This window comes from Phoxinus phoxinus, assembly GCF_949152265.1.
Source record: "Phoxinus phoxinus genome assembly, chromosome: 9".
In the NCBI taxonomy this organism is placed as follows: domain Eukaryota; kingdom Metazoa; phylum Chordata; class Actinopteri; order Cypriniformes; family Leuciscidae; genus Phoxinus; species Phoxinus phoxinus.
In genome coordinates, this window is record NC_136884.1 from 17,329,524 (window position 1) to 17,349,453 (window position 19,930).

General features: G+C 37.9%; 1 protein-coding gene across 11 annotated transcripts in view; it reads left to right on the top strand.

The window, feature by feature from the left end:
- celsr1a (cadherin EGF LAG seven-pass G-type receptor 1a) overlaps positions 1-19,930 on the top strand; it is a 94,012-nt gene that overhangs the window by 33,967 nt on the left and 40,115 nt on the right. For 9 of the 11 annotated variants that reach the window (XM_079622250.1, XM_079622246.1, XM_079622249.1 and 6 more), the window contains exons 2-6: positions 4,123-4,761; positions 5,992-6,214; positions 7,009-7,124; positions 9,413-9,501; positions 14,203-14,283. In XM_079622250.1, coding sequence (XP_079478376.1) covers positions 4,123-4,761; positions 5,992-6,214; positions 7,009-7,124; positions 9,413-9,501; positions 14,203-14,283 — 1,148 coding nt within the window. The remainder of the gene's footprint in view (positions 1-4,122; positions 4,762-5,991; positions 6,215-7,008; positions 7,125-9,412; positions 9,502-14,202; positions 14,284-19,930) is intronic. The other 2 variants (XM_079622247.1, XM_079622248.1) reach the window with 1 other exon arrangement.

Consider the following 19,930-nt stretch of genomic DNA (forward strand, 5'->3'; position numbering starts at 1 on the left):
TGTCCTGGGAAGCATCTCGTAATGAAAGATATAATGTATTTGTTTACTTTTATGTCTAATTCAAGACTTGAAAATCTATAGAAACAGTGATTTTAATATATTTTAAACACAAGTCAAGTGGAGCTCTTTAGGATGAGCAATTGCGCTCGTCTCGTCTTGCATACCGGTTCTTTAGTCATCCTTTGCCAACAAGAGGAAAACTAATTTCGTGCCAATCCACCCCTGACAGACTCTTAAACACACTGGACTGCCCCTCTGTCCTGTTTGTGTCAGACCGCTGCTCTTTGACCGCCCGTTTTGGATAATGACAGGGAACGCTAATGGCAGAGTTCGTTTTTCCATGTTCTCCGCGTAATTACATTAGTCATCTTGAGTTACACGAAACCCTTGTCAGTCTTTGTGACTTCTGGAATATCTGTGGCTTCTGTCCAATACCTGTGATAAGATAGTGTGAGGCGTATCGCAACTTCAAGTTAAACATCAACGTACACCACATTTACACATACCAATTAAATTCATTTTGTTTATCTGAATGTTTTAACATGAGCGTATAATAATAAAGGTTATCATACAGATTGTTGCAGCCTCATAAAGTAATAATAATACTGTTAGTTCATAAACTAATCAGTTTTCAATTTGTGTCTTGATTAATGTTTCTAAACACTATTAAAAAGTGCACTTTGTAATGTCAAATTAAAAGTTTTACTTTAAAAGAACATTTAAAATGATTATATTTTAATAATGTAATAACATGTTGACTAACATACTAAAGCACACGTAAAGCACTTGATTATCATTTTAACTGTAGTGTTTTATTCAATATTACTTTTAAAGTTAATGTATTTTAAATGTACTAAATTGCAACTTTATTACAAATGTGTAATTACAAATATATTTAAATACATACAAGATTGAATAGGAATGACAATATATATTTTAGATTACATGCTACATTTGGCAGAACACTTTATCCATATTTCAAAGACAATAGAAGTAAATATGAAATTGCATTTAAAGATGTACTTGAGTCTTACTTAACTGGGTCAAAAAATAATAATATTTAAGTTCAACTAATTGCATTTAAAATTAATTTAAATCATTATACACTTAGCCTAATTAATAATTATTCAATTAGCATGCATTTAAGTGTCCAAAATATATTAAATTCGCTTTAAATTAAACACTTCATTTTACAGTGTCATTGTTACATGTGTTATATGTGGTTATATAGTAATAACTATAAAGTATGCATAATTACATGCAACTAACCCTAAACCAAACCAAACCCTAATCATAATCCTATAGTAAGCACTTAATATTACTCAGTACTTAAATGTATAAATACAGTGTAACAAAGACACCTTAAAATAAAGTGTAAACTAAAATTCACATTCAATTTCCACTTCAGTATATTATTTTAAATTATTCAATGTATGTAATAAGTACACTTTTTAAAAGTATGTTAAAGTGTTCTTCTTTATGTACAATGGTTAACAGAGTTGATGTATCCATGAGAGGGGCATGAGGGCGTTTTGCATGACAACAAACTTTGCCTGGTTACTGACAGCAACACGACTTTACATTGATACTATGTGAACAGCTGACAGACTAAATATAAACCGCACTGCTATGTCAGGTGGAAAACCCATAAAAAAGGTCAAGAAAACACATTCTGTCTTACTTTTGTCTCGATCACTTAATAAATACTGATATTTTGATATAGTGAGTGGGTTAAACTAAGAAGACACGCTTTCTTTAGAAGAAATCTAGTTCATTTTATTAATTTATTTGAAATTCCTGATGACTTTGAATTTTTTAGAATTTATTTATTTGGAATCAGAACAAGAGCTGTTGGTGATGCCATATAATACGGTGTTAAAAAACACATTTCCCTATCCTGAGAGAAAATACCTATCTGTTAGAATCAATCCTTCATCCCAGAACAGCACAAAAACTGGATATGATATTCTTGTTTTGTTAGGCTGGGTGCCAGCAAACATTTTCATTAGCATCCTCCCCTGTTGATAAAATGATGTTCTGTGCCTACAGTAAATGTGTTTAGTTCGCATTTAAGGAATGAGAGAGAAGGAGAGGGAGAGGGAGAGGAATTGTCTAAGGGGAGAGGAATTGTCTTTCTTATGTGTGTGCAAATGTACTTTCAAAAGGATGTGTCAGTTTATAGATTTAAATCACAAGAAAATCAGGCACAATTGAAAGTAACTATAATAGATTCTCTGAACTTGTTTAAGAGGTTAAAAGGAGTTTTCTTGCTCTTTTGAAACAAAAAAAAGAGTTTGATCTACTATAATAATATTAAAATGGTAAAGCTTTCAATTCACCCAGCTCGCATTTGTTGCTTAATTTAAATGCAAAAGCCACACGAGAATGACCTCAAATCAATCGAATAAAGTGGTCCAGATATGACGTCAGAACCCGGAAGTCTAATTCGCCATTGGTTCCATCGAGATTTTCCCATGGGGTTTTATAATGAGATCAAATAAACCCTGTGGTAAACATAACTTACTTGAGGATACTTTTATGTTTTGTTCTACAACGTAAACTGCCCACGTACACCCCAGGCTGGCTTATGTAGTTACATATTAAAAACAACAAACATAACTGCTTCAAAATCCACGGTTTCGCTATGGGTGTGTGTAATTTACAATGTAGAACAAAACATCAAAGTATCGTCAAGTTAAATTTACCTCAGGCTTTTATACATAAATCAAAAATCCCATAGGAAAATCTCTAAAGAACCATTAATAATAGTCTTATCTATTGAAAAAACGATTGGGTTCTGACGTCATACCTAAACTCTATAGCAATTACTAGAAATGAAATGTATATAGAAACAGCATTGGTGAACAAATTTGATCAGGTTAGGCCTGCAGTTTGAAGTCAAAGCAAATTGATTATGTCATCTTGTGCAACTTTATTGGACCGACCTCACTGCACTACATACCAGACAGAGCTGGGAATGTAACCCTTTTACTGGGAATCGTGACCTACACCCCCTTTTTTGTGATTTATGCCTGCGATATAATTTAGAGACACATAACTCAACTCAAAGACACATGACACCTCCATATTTGAGAGGTCTTAGCCACATTGTTTTGCCGGTGGTATTAATTGGATATACCACCTGTTCTGCAGTTGTTCCCTTAGCAAAACAGAACAGCCACTGCAGTAGCCAACTTGTGGGAGCTTCCTGTCAAATCCATTTTATCCACAGGAAAATAGTGGGACTGAGATCAGATACGGCTATGCAACTTAAGCTTTAATCTTAAATTGAAATTAGACCTGGGCTAAACTACTTCAGGCAGCTCTCTAATGTAATGAGGTGTTGATAGTTCATTAATCTATGTGTTAAATTTCTACACTTTGTGAAGAAAAAAAGCTGAATATTCTTTATGTCTTACAGAAGAAAGTCTAAAGGTCTTGAGCAAAATGAGGTTGAGTAAATGATTTGAATTTTTAAGTGAACTATCCCTTTGGACAAAGGCTTTCGAACTTTGTCCGTTTTACAGTGTAATCACAAGCAAAATAAGAGAATACATAATTCCTTGCGCACTTGTGCTGAAAGTATAGCAAATGTATGGCCAGTGTAGCAAAAACTCAACCCCAAGGACCTGAGTGAAAATCATGAAATCGGCAAATGTGGAAGCAACTGTCCCTATCCTGGAAATGTGTATGCTAAATTTTGCCATTCAGTGGGAAGCTCCGTAGTTAAGATCATGTACAATCCCATTATAAGCATTCCAATCCGTTTTGTGCTTTTGTGGAAGAAAGCATTTACTGTGTTTTACGGTTGTCAAGTCAAGGTTTTTATAGCATTAGTTTCAACAGCGAAGACGAGTTTGTGTCCTGAAGCAAGATACCAAGATGATCTGTCTAATTGTGGTGCAACTTTGTAGTAATCTTCTCTGTTAACATGCTTTCTTCTCCAACCAAAAACAGTATTCAGACTTTCTCAGTGTGAAGTGTATACTGATATCTTCCGGAAGCAGCTGACTTCCAGCCTGAACATTCCAAAATTCCAAAATTCCAAGTCTAGAAGCAGGTTGTGCTTTCATGGAATGTTAAACTGAATTATTAACGGTTGGTTGTCTCTATCCCTTTTAGATGGTATCCACCAAGTGACGGCCTTCTGTACTCTCCGTGTGACCATCATCACTGACGAGATGCTAACAAACAGCATCACGGTCCGTCTGGAGAACATGTCCCAGGAACGCTTCCTATCCCCTCTGCTCTCTCTATTTGCCGAAGGTGTGGCAGCGGTCCTCTCAACTAGTCGCAAAGGAGTTTTCGTCTTCAACGTCCAGAATGACACGGATGTCAGCGGCAACATCCTCAATGTCACCTTCTCCGCCTTGCTTCCTGGAGGAGCCCCGGACCGCTACTTCCCTTCGGAAGAACTTCAGGAGCAAATCTACCTGAACCGAACTCTGTTACGGAAAATATCCAGCCAAAGTGTCCTTCCGTTTGATGACAACATCTGCCTGCGGGAACCTTGCGAAAACTACATGAAATGTGTCTCTGTGTTAAAGTTCGACAGCTCTCCGCCTTTCATAGCTTCTGACACTGTTCTCTTCAGACCAATCCATCCCATTAATGGCCTGCGCTGCCGTTGTCCGGCTGGCTTTACCGGCGACTACTGCGAGACCGAGATTGACCTGTGCTACTCAGGACCATGCCGCAACAATGGCCGCTGCCGCAGTCGAGAAGGAGGGTACAGCTGCGAGTGTCTAGACGACTTCACAGGTGAGTGCAAAACATGTTATGGCACACAGCATTTGTGTGTTTAGTCTGTACACTCACTTGCTGGAATATGTAGTAGTGTGGTTTGTGGTTAGGGAGCAGTGTTTTGTCAGGAGCTAAAGGAATGCTGCCCTGGTGAGCATGAGGTTTGCTCAGCATCAGTCATTTGGGGTAAACCACAAATAGGGAAAACCACCAGACCCACTGCCTTCAGATCCAAAAGTCAGGATGTCCATGTCACAGGTGGACAAACACGAGGAATGATGTGTCCACCTGTGACTAACTTCAGATCAGATAGGCCATACCATGTGAAATAAAGCTTTGTGTCTTAAAGAACGAATATAACATGAAAGACTGTGATGGCTATATCTGATCAATCTCCAATTGGGAGGCTCCTCTGTCATTCCAACCCACCTCCCCCCTTATTTATAAAGGCTAATTACCCCTCTAATCACCTCCTTTAGTGCTTTGAAGGTCACAGTTCAACTCCAGGTATTCTGCGTCCATTATGATGGCGATGACAGCCTGCCCCTCAACATCTATCCCTTTCTGGCTTTCTCACATTAGAGGGAAACAGATCTGTCTATTTCCCTCCAAGAGAAAGATTATCCCAAGGAAATCAGGGGTCATTACAGGCACAGGGACTGCCATCCTGTTCCCCCACCACACATAAACACCCTTTGTCCAGATCTTGTCTGGATAATGGTTGATATATAACACTGCATGATCTGTGTGTCCATCTTCGGTAAGGGAATTGGTGGAGCCATAGAGGAACTTTTGGATTGTCAAGTGCTTCCGTATGGAAAGCTGAGACTTAAGTCAGAGCTCAAACTTTGATTTAAGGCCAGTATTGCAGGGCTCTTCAGCTCCAGTCCTGGACTGCCAGTGTCCTGCAGAGTTGTACCAATTCCAATTTAACACACCTACCTGTAATTTTAAGTAAGTCTGAAACACCTTGATTAGCTTGTTGGGGTGTATTTGGATTAGGTTAAAGCTAAACTCAGCAGGAGTCTAACTGGCCCTACAGAACAAGAGCTGGAGAGCCCTGCCGTATAGAGTCAGACCAGTGTAGATGTTTTCTCACTGAGACACTGTTTGCAGCTTGGGTTACTTTCCTCTGTAACAATTTACCTTGCGTTGCAGTGATCAAATAAAAAGGTTGAATCAGTATTCCAATACTTTTAGTTCTTTAAATTCACTGCAACTTTACAGACTTCTGATAATCCTCTGTAGGTGAGAACTGTGAATTAGATGCCCGCTCTGGCCGCTGTGTCCCCGGAGTATGTAAAAATGGAGGTGAGTGTGTCAACCTGCTAGTGGGTGGCTTCACGTGCAATTGCCCTTCTGGAGAGTTCGAGAAACCTTTCTGTGAGATGACAACCCGCAGCTTTCCCGGACAGTCCTTCATTACCTTCCGAGGCCTGAAACAGAGATTCCACTTCACTGTTTCCTTCATGTAAGTACTGGGTTATATTTGACAAGAAAATTACTTCTGACCTCAAGTCTCATGCCCCCATTTATCTTCTTGTTACACTGACACATCTGCCCAAAGCTTTGCATGCTGTAAAGGGTAATTTGTTGAAGAGGTTGCATAAGGAGCCCTTGAGCTCTGTCTGGCTAGTTGGCATGCCTGGACTCATCTTCTACTCATTCTGGGTCATACATTGATAATTCTAATGTCAAGCTCAAATCATTTTTGCCCTTTATGTAGACTTTTTTTAAAGTTAGAAAGACATGTGGATTATTTTTTTTTTATAAACTGTAAAGTTGAAAATTAAGCAACACATGTTGAGACAGGGGTACCAGAGAAATATTTGGGCTCCTGTGCTGTGTAAAAACAGGAAGGGCTAAGTTTTGAGAGAGTACTATCAGTGTTATTCTTTATTTGTATCATTTTCCTGTGGAGCAGCTGGTCTCTGACTCCTCTGCCCTCTGTGCCACGGCTCAGGCATGATAGAGGTGGGATGTGCCGCCCAAGGCAGAGGAACCAGTTCCTGTTTCTAGACCACTGGTCTTACGTTTACTTCCCCTCTGATTTTTTTCTTTTCCTTCCTTGATTAATAGATGTTATTTCTTCTGTCTGGCTGGGAGGTTTCTTGTAGCTCAATTGGTTTAGGTCGTAAATTCTAACATATGAGGAAATAGGTGCAATCAAAACTTTATAGGGTTACATATTTATGAGGGGGTAGTGTAGACATTCAATAAAACCTGTAGTTCTGGTTGTTCTGATCAATGTTTTTTTCTGTCCAGGTTTGCCACAAAAGAGAGAAACGCCCTTTTACTTTACAACGGTCGTTTTAACGAGAAACACGACTTCATAGCTGTGGAGATCATAGAGGAACAGATTCAACTCACCTTCTCAGCAGGTACGACACTGTAACAAACGGGAAGCCCAGGTCACCTTAGCGTCAACATTAGTTGAGATGCACTGATATTAAAAATCTAGCCGATATTTTCAGACAATGATTGTTTTTATCCTATGGAAGATAAACCGAGAGAATCTATATGTAAAAATGTGGGAAATTAGCAAAAAATCACAGATATATACCAATGAAATGGAAAAATCTATTTGCTAATAACAGATATAGCACAGACATTTAATGCACCCCTAACCAATACTCTGCTCATGTATGTGAACACAAACCTTTTTACTCATGCTTGATTTTACATGTCATTAGGTGTCAGTCCACAATTTATAACCCAATGCAAGTATGCATTCTCAGCATTTTAGCACTCTTCAAAGAGAATTTTGCAGAGCATGTTAGCTAAAGTTAGCCAAATTGTCAACACGTTTACAGCTAGCTACACAAATTACAACATGCTCAGTGTAATGGGACAGACATTTTGAAGGTAGCTCTCACTTCTTTAAATACTGAGGTATGTTAAAGCAACAGTAACGCACCTCATGCATAGAGGACCATGCACTTGCAATGTTTTGGCCAAGCATTTGCTTAGGCATTTGTATACTTCTATAGAGTATGTATTTGGACTGTTTGTCATATTTACTCCTGGGACAGCAGAAAAGTGTTGTTGACAATATACAGTGACCTGAGGTGACGTCATGCCACGCTAAACAGCTTGTTTGTGCAGTCATGTGTCACTTTGAGAGAAAACTGCTCTAAGGTGGATGTGTTTACAACAAAGAATTTCAAAGTCGTAAAGTGTCCAAACCTTAATGAGGCTATGCCGTGACCCCAGCTGGTCTTTCTAACCTCTCCATGCATGTGCAGGGGAAGACACACTTGCGCAAACATGCATTCTCTCTCTCTCTCTCGCACACACACACACACACTTTAGCTCACAGGCAGTTATAAATAACACAAGATGAGCACAGCCCTATAATGGGACTGTTGATCTTATAGCATACATAAATCTTTCCCAGACAAAGAGAACAATGCGGTGTCATGCTGTGGAGCCTGTTTTACATGCTGTAACCCATGACACTTTAACTAATACTGTTCTGTTGACCATCTGGTCAAGGGGCTGGACCACCATTCTTAGTTTTTCAGTGATCAAGAGTGCAAGAATGCGCCAAATTTCATCAAAAATATATTAGGTTTAAAAAAAAATCTAAATTGATACATTTCTTAGACAATGTTGCAATTGTTTATCAATGAGGGCACAATCTTGGGTTGTTCTTTACGAATACCAGTAGGTACTCCTGCCTTGGGTAAATATTCCTCTAAACCCAATGTACATTTTTGCGCCCCTACCCTCTGAATGAACTCTATTGATGAGAGAGAATATCTAAACATGATGGATAGTTTATGTTAGAAGCTTTGTGCTGTAGCCACTAAATTACTTTATATTGCACCAGAGGTGACAAAGACACAATTTATACAAAAAGACCTTTATCGCATGCCAAAACACACACTTTGAGCTATGTCTGTTTTTATGGTGTACTCATAAATGCAGCACGTTGAACATTTACAGTAATTTACTGTCTTCACCAACTTTTTAAACTTGCAGTTAATCCATATACAACTCAGTGTTAGAGAGAAACTTCATTTAAATGTATTTGTTCAGACAGTTCATGGAAATTATTTGTTTCAAAAAGATTTACAGAGTCATTTGTGCCCTTGTTTTGTTAGTTTTGTGTAAAATATACAATTAAATATTTTTATTATAGTTATATATTATTCTTTTTATTAGTGATATTTTGTGTAAATTATTTCACCCTAAATTGAGATCCTAATTGGTTTTATGCCAGATAAAGTCGATATAAATAAAAAAATATAATACATGTATTGCAAAACTAGATTATATAATCTAATACACTGTAAAAAATATGTGGCTGCGATTAGTTAAAATTTGTTGAGATAACTTAAATATCCAACTTAACCAAACTAAACTAAAGTTAACTAAACTTAATATTTTAAGTCAAGCTTGAACACATACTTTTTAAAGTTGAAACAATGTTGGATTTTAAGTTGTGATAAATAATCGCAGCAATTTTTTTTATAGTGTAGGTATATATTTAAAAATATATTGGCCACATAAATATATGAAGTTTGCTACTTTTGTTAGTAGCTTGCGTTGTTGGAGTTGGAGTTTAGGAGTTGGTAACATAAAAATTCAAAGTACAATACAACGTTAACGTACATGCCTTTCTTCCATCTCTTTAATACATTTTTTCCCCATATTTCTCTCCTAGGTGAGTCTAAAACAACGGTTGCACCTTTCGTACCAGGTGGAGTCAGTGATGGCCAGTGGCATTCGGTTCAGCTTCACTACTACAACAAGGTAAGATATAAAGTCATCTTTGCCTTTAACTGTTGGAACGGTTGTTCCTGAAGATTCTTCCGCAAAAACAGGACAATTCATAGACGGTGTTTGTTCCCACGATGGTTTTCTTTCTTTCCACTTGTATCTGACCTGAGGAAGACAGGAGATTATTTAATAGCAGTTATCGGATTCTCTCTGTTTGACTTGCATTGCATTTCACTCAACTGGAGTTTGTTTTCCAATGCTTCCACACCCAAAGGCAACAGCGCGTTTGCACGAGATTGCTTAATTAAGTCTAAATGCACTTACTAGCATGTTTTTGCATGCGCTGCTTACTCTTCCACAATACGATTATGACTAGAGTTTATCTAGCATTGCCCTCTCCATGTTGCCAGACACTGAAAGACAGTCTGCTAACTGGAGGCCACATGATTCATGTAAAGCTAAAAAAAAAAAACTCATGCGCTTTGGTAACAAAAGACACAGTCGTCTTTATTTCAGTCCTGTGATTCTCGACTCTTCCAAGCCCTGAACATCAGAAACTGAATATGCCATTTGGGATGTGCCAAGAGTCTTCCTGCTTGTAAGAGACTCCAACTTGAGTTTCATAAACCTGCTTTTAAGATGGTTTTCAATGTAGTCTTCAAGCATATCCTTGTACTCGTATAAGTGAGCAAGTAGTTGGAGACGGAAACAATGAGGATGTCTCGAATTTCAAGGGAGTTTACGACTGTGTTTTTAATTTACTGCGAAACGACTAATGCGGTTTCTTGTAAAGACATTAGTTGACGGCGATATCTCAGACTTGTGGTTTGTTGGTTTTTTGTCAAGATACGACAACACAGAAAAGTTTATTATCATTTTATTGTTTTGTCATGTATTAAGTATTTGTAGTACAAAAAAATGGATGGTATGGAAAATTGAGATTTGGACAGGAGAGGTGTATTCTTCGTTTTTTTAAAGCACTGAGCTTGTGATTTTCAGTTGGTGGACGATAAAATGATAGACTTACATCGAATAAGAGAATATTATATACATTTGGATGGGATGTTTGGACGTTGACTAGTAAAGCAACCATTCACAACACTTTAGCATTATGTAAGTGAGTTTTGGACATGCGAGCACCTAGTATGCATTGTGAATTGTTACCTATGTAGTATACAATGGGTTATGCAGTGTTTGCTAGTTTTGTTGTGATTGAGCATAATAGTTAAAAAAGGACTTTTATGTCCAGCCTGGGTTGCTATTGGTGGAACACACACACACACACACACACACACACACACACACACACACACACACACACACACACACACACATGCGTTTATACACGGATACTAAATAAACACAACGTGTTAGACCACCAGCCAAGTGGGAGTCCTCACACACGGCTGTGTCAAAAATACTCCACCTGCCTCCGACACACACACACACACACACACACACACACACACACACACACACACACACACACACACACACACACACACACACACACACACACACACACACTGTAAAAAGTAACAGGGAGGCCAGAGAAGCAGCAAGTGTGTGACAGCCTGCAGCTGTTGTTGAGTGTGTGTGGTGATTTACCACGGTGAATTGATCGATCAAACACACACACACACACACACACACACACACACACACACACACACACGCACGCACACAAACTGGCACACTGGCACAGGAGAGCCAGTCTCTGTGAGAATAACCGACGGCAGTGTCACGCTCACTAAGTCCCGTCTCGAGCCATGTCTCGCGGAGTGTGAGAACTGTCAAGAGCAGGTATACTGTCCAGATCTAAAGACATTCCTCCACAATCAGTTAATGCTTCCCCTGATTATCACCTCCGCACAGCGCCAGAGAGAGGCCTGTTGGGATTTCAGAGGATTTTAGATGGAATCTCCTCGGACTTTCACAACCTTTTAAGGTACCGCTGCACTTTAAAGGAACTTATAGAAAGACAAAGTGCCTTAGTCATACCTAATGCCCAATGCTTAATTTATGGGGTCAGAGGGTGAATGTATAAAAGCTCGTGGCTGCGTACACAGTACACACTAGAGTTCACGCTAAGAGAATGCTGCAAATCCATTCATTTGAAGGGGGATGGTGTGCCTCAAGGACATAGGGGAAAAAAGTGAATGTGCGAAAGCGACGTTATATAATGTGACGTGAGAGGCTCAGAAATCGCATGCTTCCCTACTATATTGTCGGAATTCACTCTACTCGTAAAAGAGTAGGCAACAAGTACCCGGATGACATACTACTTCCAGCGTGATTCGGAAGTGTGCTTACTCTGGACACTTTACTGTACCCACGGGAGAGGATTTGCGAACGGCAGTGAAGCGACGTAGCTGACGCCGGTAGGTCACATGATAATGACAGCATGGCGAATGTAGTACATCAAGATCACATTCATACTACACACGTATACTACATGGAACAAACTTTTTTTTTTAGCTGTCGTGTAGTAATTACTTATTCAAAATTGTACCTACTCAAGAGAGTATGTGATTTCGAACGATTTTATATTACACTCTAAGGCTTAATATCATTTAAACAGATGAGTTATAAAAATATTCACCCCCCTCACAGTTGTCATGAAGTCCAAAATTAGCTATATAGACCAAAAAGAAAAAAGAAAACATTTTTAATAATATATATATATTTTTTATGCTTTAAAGTTGGGCATATTAACATGGGGGGGTCTATGGGATTGACTCTCTTTTGCAGCCTGTCTCTAGCGGCCAGTTGATGAATTGCAGTTGCAATTGCAAGTCACTTCCGTGTTCGATTCAAGAGAGAGACCGGAAGGTTGCCGCTTGGTCACCACTTGAGGATATATTTTATGTTTATAGTATAATAGTATTCTATTGGTAGTGTAGCAACTTCAGACTATGCCCGAGTCATCGTGTTTTGCTGTATTTACAGTGACTGCAGTCTTTGCACACACTGCAGTTCTCACAGTTAATTTCGGTCCTTTCAATTTACCTGCAGCTTAGAACTGGATTCGAGCTTAGTACTCATTACATGCTGGATATATATCACAGACACTAATCTAAATTCCCAGACATCCCCATATAACTTTAACTTTAATTAACTTATGTGTCAGTTTCAGCTGGCAGGACAAATGCAAGATATTTTTGTAAGAAGGGAATATTATATACATTTGATCAATTTTAATTCTCAGAAATTAAAAAGAATTATGTCGTTTGTCCTTGTAACGTTGTTTTTTTTGTATAAAAAATGTATGTGTATATATTTAGCCCCCTACAGACATAAAACTACTTAGGTGTACATAATTGTGCACTACATAAAAACTATTTAACACATGCCATGTTGAACTCAATTCAGTTCAACACGGCTTCATTTCTAAATCGCTAATATCAAAGCACAGTGGATCACAAAGAAGCTTAACAGGGTGCCAGTACTTATATCCACAGTGAGCAAACACGAGACCACTGGGAAAGAAAGAAAAAAACTTGATAGTAAGGAAGAAACCTTTCTCTCTTCAGCAATGCTAAAACAAATAACTCAAAAACAGTTTGTCACTGTCTAGTTGACCTAATAAAGATGATTGCACAATATTGGAAGAAAAGTAAGTGGATTTAGGGTCTCAAGGCAAGCAAGCAAGCATGCTGGTCAATGGAAAGGGCGCCAGTTCATTTAATTTAGCCTACGGATGGGTGTGACGGAAGCGGGCAGGTTTACAGAGAGGTCATATAGATGCTGGAAAAATGTTCAGGATTGGGAATTTACTGCTGCTTTTATTGTTTTTGGACATACTAACAGATTGAATTAGTTATTTGAGTTATTATACCAAATGCACTGTGAATAGATCTAGCTAAAAAGTCAGTGATAAACCAATTTTCTTTGTGGATTAGTTTACCTAACAGAGCATGAGTGAAGATAGTTTTACAGTTTAACCTTTTTTTCTCACGTGAACTTCAAATATACATACAAACTCAACTAAATTCAGGATCAGTTTGTGTTATTTAATTAAGTCCGTAACACATGTATGTACATGTCACTCAAGTTGATTTTGGATGCATTCACGCTAAAGCTTTCCTAGTAGAACAAGTTCACTTGACACCAAAGTTCGGTTTGTTTGGTTGGTTGGTGTGAAAGCACTCGAGTCGAGAAAACGGTGGGTTCGGTTCACTTGGACCCCATTGTAGTGAGCGAATGAATCCAATCCTATTTCAGATTCTGAAAGTTCTTTTTATATGCACCCGAAACTTTAAAATCCGATTCACAAGACATTTTCTAAATCACCTAAATGAGATAGTTGGATTCAATGGCTGAAACTGTCAATCCGATTGAAATCTCATTCTAATCGAGCTCAGTAAGATTGACTAAAGTGTTTACATGAAGGCTTTTCAGTCCGATTGAGCCTTCAATCCATTTATTAATGGATTGTTTGGTTGCATGTAATTGTAGCTTTTGATAACTAAACACAGACTCAAAACGTACGACGTAGAAAGCGGGAAGGGGGTGGAATTAAACTTGGGTCGGGCCAAGTAATCAAACCAAGACCTCGGTCCTTGGTTGTTTCATTAATCCGGTTTTGTAGGTCATCACACAGACATCTCTGTTAAATGTCAATGCTTTGGGGCTGGTTTTACTAGCGTCTGCTGCTACTTTAAAGGGGCTTTCAACATCTGTGGGGTTCATCATACGTTCTAATCGCCGCTTTCTCTCCCGTGGTCTACGCAGGACAGCCTGCACCTGCTGGACTCCAGTGGGGTGCGGAGCGTCCACCTCTATACCGCCTGGCTGGAGCTCACTCATAAGGAGGTACTGTATACAGTGACCTAGCGTAGCTCTGCGGTGGCGGTTCCTCCTATCCCTCCGACCTCCGGGTCCGCATTTACAAAGCGTCTCAGAGTCCCAAGGGCTGTTTCCGGATCAGTTGTGTACTCGGATATATAGAGACAAGAGGGTAGCTTTGGCAATCAAATCCTAAACCAACTCCTGTAGTTTGAGAAGCTTTGTGAATACAGACCCAGAGCTTCTTTTCTCTCCAACAGCTTGTATCTGTGTCCAAAGAGATTCATTAGTAGGGATGGGAATTACACGGAACTTTACGAGTGAACTCTGTTTCCACTTAGCAATTTACGAGTGTACTCGATTTCCACTTAGCAATTAAAAAAAGTACATTAGTTATATTCGAAATAACCATTGTTTATAAACCATTTTTATAGACATCAGCTTTAACAGTTGTACTAAACAAAAAAAGTCTTTATAGACATTTATTAGCTGTATTATTATTATTTTTGGCGTGTCATTTAATGCAACAAAACTGAACTGAATATTCCTCTGTTAGTAAATTAGTCTCATAAGTTTTAAGAACACATAACACAGTAACAGCTATCGGTTCATTTCAAGTTGGACATGACGGGAGTAATGAATACCATGAATAAGTGAACTACTTCGACATATTTGGTAAGGGAGTGATTCACCTGGTTCAAGCCCATGACTTTTGAGTATTTTTGGCTGATGTGAATACACTGCTGAGTATTCATGGAGTTTTGTCTGCGTTAGAGAAATGACGACTTTCAAGAACCGTTCATCAGGAAAATCAATTCCAGTATATTCCCAGTATACTCATGGCTACTGCATACAGACAAAATGGCCAATGACGTCGACACACCTAAGTTCAGTTAATCCAATTGCATCAAAACATTTGTTGGTAGTTTGTTTGGGGAAAGAAGATCCACTTTCTGCAGGATGATTAGGGTTTAAAGGGGTCTAATGGAATTAATCATATTGTTTTAACAAGTTGTTGCAGAAAGAATGGTTTCCGATGGGAATGTGCCTTTAAGCTGGTATATCTTGATCAAAGTGAATTGGCTATTTGATAAATCCTCAGTTACATTTGTAGTGAAATGTTAACCAGCTTCCAGTTGTTGGCTGTCAACATGAGGACATGTTCTTTTCTGTATTCTATGAATTTGTAATGTAAGAGAAATACAGGACTTTGAATGTAATGATAAAATGGAGGCTTGTTCAGAACAACAGTTCAACCCAAACGTGCTTGACGTATTACTCAGATATCTTCTTTTTTTGTCACCGTACGTCAGTTAAGGTTCATTTCTGTAGGAAAATTGGAAACCCAGTGTGTGTCCACCACATGGAAAAGGAGTTGGGATCACTCAAATGTTTTAAAAGCGGGAAACGGGACAGGAGAGAGGATGAGACACACAGAGCGTGCGAGTACGTCACTCCCTGTAGAGGAAGGAAGAATGACATCATGGATCTTCGTGCAGCTGCTTTTTGAAATCTCTGCGTAAGGAGGGGATATATTTGGAAGACATGATGCAGTTGACTGAATAGTGTGTGGTTTGTTTTGAAGTTGAGGTTGAGAATGAATTTGAGGATTTGTGCTAACCGAACCAACCAAAAGGTCTCAACTTTTCCAAATCTTAGTTGTGTAGCATAGGCCTATCCTCTATGTGAGGTTCCACCTCAACTGTGAGTTTTGCAACATAGGCTCATTGCACATAGATATCCAATTTCAAATTTCAAAGCATACCTATACATACTTTATTGTTAATCTGAAATGAACACTCGTGGCAGCAAAACACCAGCAACTTTTATTTATTTTCACTCAAATTATGTTTAATGGGGCAGATTATCCATTAATAAAAACTTGTTTTTGGATGATTCCGTGCACAATACTATGTTAGGACCTCAAAACATTTGCATATAGTGCATGATTTGTAAACTAATGAATTTTGATGATGGATAGTAAACTTGCTCGGTAGCTCAGCTAGTACAGTATTGCACTTGAATCATAGTAAAAGAGCTCAAAGACTTGTGTGAACAAACTAAATGTGCATGGTTGCTTCAGGAAATGCATTTTTATCTTACGTTTAACACTAACGGTTAGGTTGAGGGTAGGGTTTAGTGTAGGTAAACACAATGGAGCATTAAAACTTTTAGTGCTACTTACTGGACATTTCATTTCTGAACTGCCGTGATATGTACATTGTGATATACGCAACTGGTTGCCAGATTTCCATACATCTTTTTTGTATAAAACTGAAAATCTTTCAGCTCCATTCACTGGACCTCTCATTTTGAAAGTGTTGTTTAGTGTGCAAGAAACAAGGTAGTGTCTTTTTCAGAAATAGTATGTTTTTCCTAATAAGCCTGGGTTTAAAGTTGATGTGCCATCTCCAAGGGTTCAAGACTGGATTGGTTAGCCCCTTCGGCAAAAGACAAATCAACTTTCTTTATTGACGGCATTCAAATTATCTTTGTATTCTGCCAAAATAAAATGTTTAGCAAGCAAAATATAAGGGCAATCAGCCAATCAGTTGTCAGGATGTAATTATCCTTTGGCTCCAGGCAACTATATATTTTCTAGGCCTACTTCTACTCCATTGGTCACCATGATTTTGCCAAGTAAGACCTGTTCCTGAGTCAACATATTTAATATCCGACAATGTACTTCTAACCCTATACACCTACTTCTAACTTATTCCTAATATCAGAGGGGAAATGATAGGCGAATAATTGACATAAACTGTAAAATTCTTCCTCAATTCTCATTGGTTGATTTGAATGTTGTTCCAGGATCAACACAAATGCTGATTCAGAAACATGTTGTACTTGGTGAAATCAAGTTCACCTACTTCATGCGCCAACCAAGCAACTGCCATTGAGAATAATGGTAATGCTTTATGATTTACCCAAGATATTTTTGACCTTTCAAAATGATGTGTAGAACATTCAAAAAGAGATTTCTCTCATCTCTTTAGCTTGTATTTCTAGGGTCCAGACTAATAGCAATATACCTGTATTATATCTTCCCTACAGAGCAATTGATTGAAGAAACTTAGTATGTAACTTACAGAACATACTATTCATCCAATCACTCAGTTGTAGCACAAAAGCTCTCTCAATTGTCCACGTAAAGCTGTTTTTTGTTATTTTACTTTCAGTTACCAGTGAGATAATTGGCCGAGTGTATGAGGAGATTAGTGGTGATTTAGTGTCAAGATGATAAAAATTCATGTCAGGGGATTTGATCAAGAATGACTGCTGATGTCTTCGGTTCATGGATCTTCTTCCGCCTGCTATTCAGCTGTCATTCACTTTCAAAAGCTCTCGCCAGAGGAATGCACTCGAGCTGAATGTACGATCAGGCCTGTTTTACTAAAGAACAAAACCATTATGACCCACTCGTTCATTATACTGTGGCATAGTTCAGATTCTGTGAAGTCGTTGGCGCTTTTAGAGTACCAATGAATGACTGTACTCATGAGAGTCCATAGGGTTTATTTTTCTCCAGTTTAAAAATAATACTGCTTTCAAAAGTACTGGACACTTATCCATCTTTTTTTTGCAGTCTGCTAATGTCCCATTTTATTTGAAACGTGTAAGATTGACCTCAAGTCCTAACACTGTTTTTGTGCTTCATATTGATTTAACAGCCATGACTATAAAGCCAAAACGTTATTATTTCTGATCTTCTAACATCACCAAAATTAAGGGTTATTATACAGGTGAAACTCGATACTGTGGAAAAGTTCATTTATTTCAGTAATTCAACTTAAAAGGAGAAACTAACATATTATATAGACTCATCACATGCAAAGTGAGATATTTCAAGCCTTTATTTGTTATAATTTTGATGATTATGGCTTACAGCTTATGAAAACCCCAAATTCTAAATTAGAATATTGTGAAAAGGTTTTCATAGCTGTAAGCCATAATACATTATTATATGAATTACGTAATTATAATATAATAATTATAATGCAGTAAAACACAATAAAACTTTGGTTACAGTTACAGAGAAATAATGCGTTAGGACATTAAGTAAAGTGTACATTTTCTCTCTCTTTTTTTGTTACATTAAGATGGGATAAGTGAAATAATAATTATAAAAAAAAAAAAACCATTTATTATAAAGTATTATAGGCTTTTTACATCAGTGCAGTTTCTACCCATTCATTTGTGCCGTAACTTTTTTTAAGATTTGTATCTTTGCATTCAGAATACTTCACGGCTTTGTTGAGTTTCATATCACGGGTTTGGTCTACTCAGACTGCCTTAAAGACTTTTATTATGCGACGTGAATGTCTTCAGCAACCTGTTCGGCGAGGAGAAGTGGACAGCACCTGAAATAAGAGACTGCTTTGTACCTGCACGCTTTTTTCCCTTCTTAAAGGCGAGTTTGGTGGATTACGCACATATGAGGGACAAAAGCGCACGTCATCTCACATCTAGCATTGATAAATGAGATGTGTTATTGAGACACATGGGTTTAAAAGTGGTCCCCATGTCCCGTAGGCCAGCCGACAACACCGTGCTTTGTGTATGTCCTGAGGGTGTATGTGTGTGTGTGTGTGTGAACCTAGGCCAGTTCCCTTGAATTATTCACAGCTCTAGGTTTACACAGCCGGAGGGCGGGTGAGGTAGCGCTGTTTGATAGCGAAGGAGATCAGTGTGACAAAGACACGACACTCACACACAGATGGGTTCTGCCATGACACCTGCGCCAGACACAAGAAAGAGAGTGTGTGTGTGTGTGTGAGGTGATAATAATGAGTGCATTTCCTTGGCATAGCAAAAATGAAAGCATCTCTCCCGCTAGACTTCCTGTGTTGTAAAAATGTCCCTCGTGGTCTTCATTGTCTCAGCGTTACATATAGATGTTAAAGCACGAGTCATTATTGCACCAATTCTTTGAAATGATCAGTGCCGTCTGATATTTTTTTCACTGAAAGTAAATCTTTACATATATCTTTATATTACATTCATATATTATAAACTAAATAAAGTGCTGGGCAACGATCAATTGCGATTAATCACATCCAAAATAAAAGTTTGTGTTTACATAATAAATGTGTGTTTACTGTACAAAATTATTTTGTATATATAAATACACACAACTGCATGTATATATTTAAGAAGAAATGTGTTATTTATATATAAAATATTTATATATAATATAAATTATGTATAAATATTTATACAGTTTAATATACATGTCAGTTGTTTAAATAAATACATGCATATGTGTGTATTTTTATCTACAAAATAATTATACACAGTACACACACATTTATTATGTAAACACACACTTTTATTTCGAATCAATTAATCGCGATTAATCTTTGCCCATCACTAATATTATTTAAACAGAGACACTCTTAAAATCTTAAGATTCATAAAGCTCGCTGTGACACAAAGAATGTGTATTTAGGAGAGTTAACAAAACAATAACACTGCAATTGTCACAATGTTGGTTCATTTTACAGTACATACATTGGAAATATAAAATATATAGTCAAGTCTTTCGAACTTCAACAGCTCAACATACTCGCATTCACAGCTCTGAGAAAGTTGTCATACATAAATATATTTCGTGAGTAACGTGAAGGTGTAAGATGACTCGCTCATCAGTTTTTTTCATGTTGTTTTTGAATTT